Consider the following 11,629-nt stretch of genomic DNA (forward strand, 5'->3'; position numbering starts at 1 on the left):
TCCATTTCGAATAATCTCATTTTCCATCATTAAAATTAGTTATCTTGTAATTGGTTTTTATTTGTTTCTTTTTAAAGTGCTTTTTCTGACGATAAGAGTCAAGTTCATTGATTTTACATTTTACTACGTGGTTTACAAATTATTTTAATGTACTTGACAACATAGAGTATACAGTATGTTGTCCATTTCACTGAGAGCTGTGATAACGAGTCTTGATTGGACGGATGCTGTTTTTGAGCAGGTCGAGGCACTCGGACAGTGACGAGGACGATTGGTGCTAGCCAAAGTGGGACCCTGGACGGTGGTCCGGTGACGTGGACGCCCCCAGGCGTCTCAGGGTTTGCGCGTGATAGTCGTCCACGTGGGACACGCGTTGATTTCAATGTGAAGGTAACGGAAGTGCCGCGGTCGACGAGCCTGATGCTCTTGGAGGCTCCCTCCGATGAAGAACGATTCCATGAAGGAATCGTTTCAATCACAGCGACATTGCGGCGACCGAAGGAAGTCGAAGAAAGTCGAACGGGAAAAACGATTCCAGGCGGACGATGTTCGGAGTAATCTCCGATGGCTGAACACGGCGACCGAACAGGGTCAGCGAACACATCACAGAGAAGTCGGTTTCCCGCGTACGCAGAAGGGAAATCGACGGAGCTATCATTCATATATCGACGTCGCACGATTCCGCGAACGAGGAGGAGTGCGACTCACGCGGTTCTACGAATCGATCCAAGTGCAATCAAACGGCCGAGCTCGACGAATCTCGAAGATTCGATCTTGAAGCCTGTGGTCAGAGGAATCGAAAGCGATCGAAGATCCGAGGAATCGTCCGAAAGATGAATTCCATTTCGAAGAATGCTCTACGTTGACGCGAAGCGAAGACGAATCGCTCGAGATCGCGCGAGCCACGGCTATGTCTAAGGACAAGGTGGTAGGTTGCAGTGAAACTCGTCGCGCGCGACAGTGATCGAATTGAATAATTGAGCGGACGTTCTCTGGGAGAGAGCTCGAACCCTCCGATATTATACGCGAGTTAATATTTCAATCTTACCTCGGCCCGATCGAGCGAAGATCGCCTCGAGGAAAACTTACTTTTTATACGATTTTCTGGAGGAGAGACTCATCGAACGCCCGAATTGCGCTGTGATCACCACGAAACGTTCTCTTACATGTGCGTGTGTATTTATGCATGTATGTATGCTCTTGTATGATTTTGTGCGTGCGTGCACAAGAAAACCCCCTTCCCCCACGATTCGTCGGAAATCGCGACTGATGTATCGAATCGTTCCACTTCCACTCGTGAAAGCACCGATTAGGTGACGTTAATTGTTCAACGACGACGTTAATCGAAGGATGATCGAGGGAGACTGACGCGAGAAATCAGAAAAAAATGAGGTAGCAGTTGGTTTCAGAGTTTAATAAGGCTTAGATATCGTTATTTTCAGTTTTGGAAGTTAGAGATTTCGAAATAAACAAATTAATCCGAAATGACGATGTTTCATTTCGAAATCTAATAACGTTTCGCTGTTTCTTCGCTGTTAGCGTAGCTGGACGATTCGTCGGGAAATTAAGCCGCGCGAACAGAACGAACTGGCATGCGAATTTCCCGATGAATCAAATGAGAAACCAATGAGGAAAGGATTAACAGGATTAGAAATTAGATTGAAAGTTGAAACGGAAAAGAACTCTAGTAATTTCGCTGGAATTCAGACTAGCTCCATTTTGCTACTAGTGAAATCGCGCGAAAGCGATGACCTGATCGAATGCGAATATTCAGAAGTCGCTTCGCGCAAGAACCGCCGCTACGAGATACCGAGATACTGTTCGCAGTCGCGGTTCTTGTCAAATCGAAACGCGCGAGACGATCATAATTATCGCAAGGGTAAAATGAAGGAGCAGAGAGGAGAGGAGAGCGTGAGCAAACGTCGTCGTTAATTCGCGCGGAATGTTGCCTCGCGATTCGTGCCAATCAAGGGTGATTAGGAGAAAGTTCAGGAAAAAAAAGAGGACCACGATCGAGGAATGAACGGGGTGAGAAGGGATGAACAATTGTCGCGAGATATCCCGGGGGGGAAGAAGTGTAAAAGAAAGAAAGAGAGAAAGAGAATGGACGACACGTAACCAGTTCTTACCATACGGTTTTCAAAAGCACTCCTGTAAATTACTGCGTACAATTGAATTACAATATTTATTACTTATCACTGCTAATACCATTATTAAATTAACACCCGCAGAAAGAGACGAAAAAAAAAACAGCTACTTCACTCTACTATTACACTATTAACTACTGCTACTACCATTACTACTATATTACGATTTACTACCGCTACTACCACTGTTACTATTACTATTGCTGCTACTACTATCACTACTACTATTACTCTATTACTACTATTACTAAAAACTATTCTACTATCGTCGCTACTAACGCTGTTTACTATCATTATTGTAATACTAAGTGTGCTAATTATCGAAGCGCGCGCGATTCGTGAGAAGTAAACGAGAAACATCACTTTACATAATTAATTTGTCTTCAAACTCGTGAATTTCGCCGTCGATCGTGCGTTTATACGACGGACGATAAAACAAAGAAGAGGAAAAAAAACAATAGAGGAAGATCGAGAGAATTATTCGTAAAATAAAAGCATGCTAAACGAGCGCAAGAGATTATTAATAAAAAAACAAAAAAAAACAAGAACGAGAATCATTATATTATACATAAAAACGTTTAACATACTGCCAATCGAACGGAGTGTTTTAAGCGAAAACACACACGAGAATACGTAGGTGTACATAAACGTACGTTTCTCTTTTCCTGCGATACGTATAAATATTAATTACGATATATCTGTACGTAAATAAGTGTACATATCCGGTGAGCGAAAGAGAGAGAGAGAAAGCGAGAAAACGAAGAAACGAATGAATGGATGTGAAATAATTGAATCTCTAAATTTGAGAAGCGAGGTAATTCGGTCAACACAATAATCAAGTCGCTAGACAATGATCCTTCTTCGTAAAGTATTTCATACACGTTTCGCTACTTTGACTTTTATAATTGATTTATTTTTATTTAACTGTCAAAGATGGCGTTTCGAGGAAAAACGTTGGAAGAAACGGGACTGACTTACTTCCTTTCTTAAATGATTCGATTGATTTCCGACGCGCGTTGCTCTGTGCTTGTTGCGTAAATTTTCGTGTATCGGCTAAGTCAAAATAAACGAGAATATTGCCATTATGTAACGACATTAATTAATGTAAGTAGCTAATTCGAAAAAAAATGTATGCATGTTACGGAAAAATTTCACGTGGGAGAAAGAAAAAAATTTACGTGGAGAGAAGTGGAAAAAAAAAGAAAGAGAGAGTGACTGATTTTCCAGCGTGATCGGTATATAAAGATCCTTGGTGAATGGACGGGCGTTAATCATCGAACTTGTTTGTATTATTCAGCGATTTAAAAATTCAACAATATATAATAATAAGATCAATTTTTCCAAAGAGAAGACTACAGACTTATCCAATCGCTTTAATATATTGTCTAATATACATATATATATACATATATATAGTATAATGTAAAATAATAAAAATTAATAATAAAAAGATAATTCAAGACAGTTGAGATAATTAGTGATTAATATCTTCAATGACATTAATTATTTCCAGGTCCAGGAAAATAGTATTTAAATCAGAATCAATGCTCTGTCTTCTGAAATGATATAAAAATGTTATTTTGGAAACGAGAGAGATAGATACGGAAAGAAAGGGAGAGGAAAAGAAAGGATCACCGAGGATCTCGTAAGCGCGAATTTTTAGAGTGACGTATAATCTGAGTCACGTATTTTCTTCCCTTAAGTGCTTTAAAAACTCAATTGTATCGTATCGCTACAAAGAAAATCTGTAGTTCAATCAATGGGAATGAGTGTGATATAGGAAAGAAAATCAATTCGCTAATATTGGTTTATAGGATGGAATTTCTTTAAATTATTTTTATGTTTTCCTTTTTTTCTACGGATAAGACAACGAAACGAGATATCAATCAGAAATAAAATCAGATATACTTTTTTTTCAATGTTCAAAAGAATTAAAAAATTATCGAGGAATAAATTTACAATTCGTTTAAGAAAAATTTATTTTTAGTCTAGGTAATCTGGTATTAGCGAATAGCTCGAGATAAACCGAGATCAGCAATGATTCATGAAGATCCGCAACATCGTGATAAAATTGAACGATGCGCGCGTGCGTGCGCGCGCGTGTGTGTGCGTGCGTATGTGTACGCGCGAATAATATTAAATATTTATAAAAATATTTTTCTGTGATAAATATATTTCGAAAATACTTAGCCGTTGATAGGCCATTTTGTGAATTCAAAAGTACACATTCACGCAAGTGAAAAGAAAGGAAAAGAGCCGCATTTAACACAAAAATGGACACAAAGTTTCTTTTCTTTTTTAAAATTCCGAACGTTGCGTTTGCTCAGCGTAAAATCAAATAATCTTATTCAGTATCAAATTTATCTAAAATTTGTTTTATACGAATATTAAGTTTAATATAAATGTAAAATCAGATTATATATATATATATATATATATATATATATATATATATACACATACATATATATGACATAACTTTTTAATGATCAGATTTTATAAATTTTATCCTTCATTAAAATTCAGTGTTAAATATGAAGTATAAATGCGGCTCAGAGAAAATACGGGTGAATCAATAGATAGTAGAGGCTTAAAGAGTAGGGAAAAAATAGACAAAGAAAAGCGAAAGAGAGAGAGAGAGAGAGAGAGAGAGAGAGAGAGAGAGAGAGAGAAAGGAAAGGAAAAAATATGAACGAAAAAAGAGAAAGTGAGAATGCAGAATGTGCACGTATAATGTATGCTATTTAATGTACACGTATATAAAACGTACATATATGTGTGTGAAAGGATAATAGAGAAATTCTTTTAATCTTCATAGACTTTCTAATGTCGTAAAGGGATGACCAAGCTCGTAAACGAGAATTTAATCAATCCGTAATCCAATATAATTATTAACGTAATTACTGTTTTTAAAAGTGCTAATTTAACGATAAACGTGAGAACTCTTCAAGAAACCGCGATTAAATTATAATTACATAACAATAATGTAATTAATACTAATAATTTACGATATCGATTATAAAAGTAATTATAATAATAATAATGATAGTAATACCGCGATAAGGAAATAAGGATAACTATTCTGCGATTCGTCAGCATCCAATCCGGCAGGCGATAACAAAAGACTCTTCTTAGTTACGTGGCAAGATATATGTATATATATAATATAATTTCGCGCGAGAAATAATTATTGTCGAATATGATACTAAAAGTGATTAGAGCAAAAAGTTAAGGTAAAACATAAAAAATATTAAAATAATAGTATTAATAATATAATATCTAAATTCGTCTTGATGCGACACCGCGATTTTCGAAGGTATCACGTGATCGACGAAGTTAAGTTTTGTTTTTTGACTGTTATTTAATTACACGGATAAAATGGATAGATATGTATTTAATAAAATAAAAATTAGCGTTTTCATAAATAACACAAAATTAATTTGACATTGTTAACTGTGTGCTAGGTGTCGCGTTCTAAAAACTTCATATATATTTCAAGTTGTATTTTAATAGATCTTTAATAAATTTTATGTAAAAAAATCAATTATTTATATTAATTTTAAATTATAATAATAATTATGGTGATTGATTTTATTTGTTCATTGTTAATTACGGAATGGACGAAGATGAATCTTGCAAGAAGAGAATTCTTATAAAAGAATTAATTAACCAAATTAATATAATTGGCATTATTAATAATAATAATTGATAAAATAAATCCAGATCACTTTTTTCAACTACTAATCTCACTTCTTCTTCGAATCACGGAAATTGAAAACAATAATTGTTACTTCAATAATTACCTTCTACTTCCAATTCATAACTTCTCGGATACTTCACATGTGTTCTAAAGAATTGCATATTGCACTTCAATGCGACTTTATGGTATGCTATTCGATCGAATTGTGATCACGCGAGCCCTCGATGTATCGTCAACCTCTCAGTGATATTAAAACGAACGAACTAACGGTAACGAAAACACATAGAAATCGCGTTACAAAAACACTCGTAGAAAATTTTCTAATAGCGAACGTTCGAGCGCGTGAAATCCGCAGGAAAGAAAGAATAAAAATAAAATAAGAGGGACGAACAGGAGAACAAGCAAAAGCTGAAACGACACTTTTCGATTCCATCGATCGTCGCCGATAAACGACACGTGCGCGTTCCATAAATGAGCTATATAAATATGTATACATAAATTATGAATGAAGTAAATCGAACACACACAAACAAATCACACACGACACGCAACACACACACACACACACACACACACACACACACACACACACACACAGAGTGAGGTGCTTGCGGGAAGCTTCTGAGAACAGGTAAATAGGACATTCGGTATCCTTATCAGAATGGTGCATCCATCCATCCGCATGCCACACTGCATATGAAAGAGAAACGGAAATAAAGAAATTCCCTCGACTTGCAGAGGAAACAAACGGAACACGAAGCAACTCGCGTTAGATAGTAAGAAAAAGAGGCAGAGAGATCTATCGAATCGTTTCTCGACCTATAGTATTTATTATACCTGTATGTACGAGAGGAATATATACACACAGACGAATTCCACATGTAATAACTTCACTTACTTGTATTTATAATGGAATAAGGTAACCGCGATGAGGTAGGAATTTAATAAAGCGCGAGAATTTTCTCGGGCGAGTAAAGAAGTCAGAAGAAAATAGAAGAGAGAAAATTATACCATTAAGTTTTTCTACATATCTATACATATATAAATATGACATATATAGAACATGCACACATGATGCATATATAAACGTATGTACACGTGAAGGATACACACGTATGTGTTATACGTATGCATAATATGGTATAAATGAGCATTGGAAGCGTATAATGTGACATTGAACGCCCTGTCGATAATAAATAATTATTAATAGTAAAGAAAGGATGCGGGGGAGAGAAAGGAGAGGTGAATGTGAATTTAGGGAGAGAAATTTCGTTATTAGAATCACTCGGCATATCGGCGCCGGGGCTCCGTAGAGTTTCATACTTTTGCAAATAATCGAAAAATCTCGTCGATAACACTATACATAAATATTATGCCGATCTCTATACATATATACATATTATAAATATATCCGAGAGGTTTAAATCCGTTGATCTGAGTCTGAATCTAATTAAGTCATGTAGAACGTGTGAACGTGATTAGCGAATTGAAGAATATTAGCAAAGTGGAAAACGGAATCATTGCATAACGTCAATTTCTTCCGGTCGAAGTGCTTTCGCTTTTCCGGTATAAGCGTGCACGGATGTCGTTACATTTGCTTTTGCAAATTGAAAAAAAGTAGAGCCAAAATAAGAAAAATTTATTCTGTTACAATAAATGTCAGAGTACGTGGATCATAAAATTAATTACATGGATGATAAAATTTCCTTCAAGCAATATAAACACACACATAAAATAGCAATTTTATTTTATCCATTTAAAAATATTTGCTATTATTTTTAAGTTGTATTTAGATATTTCGTATGGTTCAGAAAAATAACATAATGAATACTAAAATTTACAATAAAAGCAAAGTTAATAATAATGGTTGTTACTAGTGTAACAGCTGACCGAAATCATATATAAAATATATCGATAATTAAACTGTTTCGATTTAAATAATTTTTCTGTACCAATTGAATAATCAAATAGTTGTCTTTCGACAGCTAAAATTTTTTGATATTCCGTTGACATTTGTGCACGCATCATCTGGATGTAATGTATAATAGTTTCACATAGCAAAAGATATTCTATGTATTTTCGAGAAACCGAAAAAGAATCCGTGAATCCGCAAATCGGGGCTGACGCTTCTCCGTTGCGCGAAAGTTGTAAGGAAAGAAAAATCGGGGAAAAAGTTGTGACACAGCAAATCATTAATTAGTAACAAAAGTTGCCTTAATATTACATGTTCACAAAACTAGAATACGCGAAACGTGCGAGGAAGATATTAGATCAGAAAAGAGATACCAGAATCAAAACTGAAGGAGGAAAGTCGCGAGGTTTTTCGAATTCGATGAAAATATGAGAAAACGATGCTGGGCATCGATTTGTGATAATAAATCCGTGACGCGTTTAATTTGACTAATCAATGTAGATATTGTCAGATTCAAACTGGATAATATCTAATCGATAATGTCGTAATTTTTGTTCTTGCCGTACAAATTATATTTTCCTTTCCTTCTTTTAACAAACATTTCAAAAAAGAATTTTATACATATATGTATATTATTAAAATGTTTGTTTCCGAACTTTTGAGATTCCTTACGCATCTTTTGGAGCAAAAATGTATATACTTTCCGAATTGCAATTCGGCTTGCTAAAAATCTTCAGCTTTATACAAAGATCATTGCATTTTCGCGATTTTGTCATTGCGTCTCGCGAATTTAGAAATCAAAAAATCCAGAGATCCAAAAAGAAAAAAACAATACAGAGACAGGAATGGGAAAAAAATACAAAATGGCGGAAACTTAGAACAAATTAACGCATTGGGAAGCGAGCCACGGTTAGCCTGTGTTTATGTCGTATGTGTGAGTGCGTGCGTGTGTATGTCGCGCCTAGATGTTTCAACGAATACATACGAGCGACTAAACGTAAAGAAAAAAAAGAAATATAAGAGAATGCGGCATCGTCATGCGGCATGTCATGAAAAGCTTCGTGTCCCGCGTTTAGCGCGAAAAATGCGACTCCGAATTTTAGTGAAAGTAGCCCGGGAAAAAATATATATAATATATATAAAATATGTATAATTATACATGTTTTAATGTATATGGCCATATTTTATATATAATTATATATAAAAATTTTTTGCCAAGGATCTCTCGACGATTTGAGTATATAAAATCGATTTTTGACGTGCACTTGTCATAAGGTGCAAAAGCAAAAATCGATTTCATCATGTTTGAAACTTTCCAAGCTCTGTATTCAAGACTAAACGCGCAACACGTTGTTCGTTGACTTTGATGGTCGCGTGCCATTGCGAGTATTGTGTAAAAAAAAAAAAAAAAAAAACGGGAAGCACAATGAAAGAGCCCATTAAAAGCTTTAACTTTAAAATAAACAAATTTTAAAAAAAAAGGGGTATGCGTAGAAAATTACGCGGCACGATTGCGCGATTGCGGAAGCACGACGACGGTGAAGAAAACTCGACGCTGCTATGCGCGCAATCGTTTAACACGATTCCGACCGCTTCTACTTATATATCTCTTTCTATCTTTCTCTCTCTCTTTCTCTCTCTCTCTCTTTCTCTCTCTCTCTCTCTCTCTCTCTCTTTCTCCTTTTCTCTCTTTCTCTCTTTCAGTGCGGCCGGATGACACGCCGGAGGAGCGCAATATGTAATTCGCGTTCCGAAACTTCGTGAAAGATCGAAAACCTCATGGCGAAAAATTCATGATACGCCGGAACTCGGAGCTAGTTTCGTAAACCGGAAATCAAGTTTCCGCAGATATTCGCGGGATAAGAATTCGCGAAGTGGCGATCCCGGGCGCGCCGCGCAGCGTCCCGTCGTGCTTCCCGTCACTGTAAAAAGTTTACTGTATATTACTTATACATACACATAGACATATACGTAAATTTTTATCAAAAACGTAAAAAAAAGGAACACTTGTTTTTTGGAGAAAAAATTGAGCGAAGTGATTGTACCTTTATATATATATATATATAGTAATTAATGATCATCGTGCGCTCGCGCGCGTGTCACGCAAAATTTAACTCAAGATCCGGCTAATTGTAATTGCGAAAAAAAATCTTATTTCTTCCGTCATTTCTATGTATGCAAACGTATGTATTTTCTTTCAGAGATCGTAGATTCTTCGAATTTAGAAAATTTCAAATTAAGAAAATTTTATGACGCGTCTAGTCGCAAAGTAACTTTGTATAAAAAATTTATTATTACGAAAAAGTCATTTCTGCCGTCATTCCTATGTAGGATGCAAATATGTGTAACAGTATTTTCCTTCAGAAATCAAATTTTTTTAGAAATTTAAAATTCAATTTTAAAAGATTTAATAGCGTCTCTAGTCGCAAAGAGTAACTTGACGTGAAAAATTTATTTTTAGTAATTAAAATGCGAGAGAATAAATACAAAAGATTAAGTTACTTATACATTTTAGTAATCCTGAATTTTAATTCAACAAAATTTGTGTTCCGAGCTGGATTAATGAAATATTAAAAATTTGGAGAAGCTCATGAAATGAACAAACTTTTCTAATGAATTTTCAAAGTTATCGGCTGCGAGTTTGTTAAAGTAATCTGTAATTGCGAAACTGTCAAAAAATGTTTCAGATGTGTCAAAAGATTAAATATTTAATATTTTTATTCACAGCGGAAGAAAAATATGAAAAATAAATTATATATATGAAAAAACTGAAGACGCACGCGTGCCACGATTATATGTTTTATTTTCTTTCTTCAAGAAGTTGAGTACATGTTGTACACGTACATCTGCCAACGATAAATTATATGATGCTGAGAAGATAAGAGTAAAGGAGAAACCGAGAAGAGAAAAAGAAATATGTTAACGTATTGAGTGAGAAAATATTTATCATAATTCTTTAAAGCCCTCGAAAATACCGATATTAGGAAAAGTGCGAGTGTGTAAATGAGAGAAAAAGAGAGAGGATGAAAGAGCGTGCTTGCAAACATATGAGAATAAGAGCAAACAAGAAAGAAAGAGAAAGAAAGTGTATAAAAGAAAAATAGAGAGCAACAGGGAAAATATAACAAACATAAATATACATCATTATTGATGTATTATGCGTGAGAAGCGGAAAACCTATCTTATATATAAATATTATACATATATACATATATATATATATATATACATATAGCTAGTTCAATTTGCAAACTTAGTGTGTATCGTCGCTTCGAAAATGCCCATTACTCGCCAGAATCCAAGTGAAGAAACCCAACAACCGAGATTTCAAGTTCATTCTTTTTTTAAGGAGAAAAACTAATAAAATAATGTGTTAAAATATTTCGCACAAATGACTTTTCACTTAATTGCAACCCCGATTTCTTTTACCAAAAATAATAATCAGTAATAAAGTAAAATAATTAATATTTTAAAAAAATTATTAAAAAAACAACAAAAATAATAAGAGTGAAAGCTGAATATTTTAAAATTTACAAACTTATAATATATAAATTTTTCTATGATATCCTACAATAATCCTCTGATAAAACTCTAATAATCCTACAAAGATTAATAAATCCCATAAGTAAATTAAATATAATTAAAAATAAAATATAAATCGTGAATATTTTCTACGGAAGTATTGTCCCTGAAATTCGCGGTGGAAAAAAAGATTTTTAGCAGAGTTGAATAAGTTTAGTTAAAAGTTACATGAACAAAAAACTAACTCAATTAATTAAGATTAAATTAACTAAATAAATATAAAGTTAAATTTAAAGTGCATTATTTATATTATATAAGAAATTCATAATTTTTTAAACTTAAATTATT

The 11,629-nt window shown here is 34.4% G+C and overlaps 1 protein-coding gene across 31 annotated transcripts in view; it reads left to right on the plus strand.

Moving 5' to 3' along the window:
• Window positions 1-11,140, plus strand: part of LOC105195981 (voltage-dependent calcium channel type A subunit alpha-1) — a 189,278-nt gene extending 178,138 nt beyond the window's left edge. For all 31 annotated transcript variants that reach the window (XM_039455447.1, XM_039455446.1, XM_039455449.1 and 28 more), the window contains one exon: window positions 242-11,140. In XM_039455447.1, the coding sequence (XP_039311381.1) occupies window positions 242-281 (40 nt within the window). In that variant the 3' untranslated portion in view covers window positions 282-11,140. The remainder of the gene's footprint in view (window positions 1-241) is intronic.
• The last annotated feature ends 489 nt before the right edge of the window (window positions 11,141-11,629 follow it).

Source organism: Solenopsis invicta, chromosome 12 (genome assembly GCF_016802725.1).
Source record: "Solenopsis invicta isolate M01_SB chromosome 12, UNIL_Sinv_3.0, whole genome shotgun sequence".
Classification (NCBI taxonomy): Eukaryota; Metazoa; Arthropoda; class Insecta; order Hymenoptera; family Formicidae; genus Solenopsis; species Solenopsis invicta.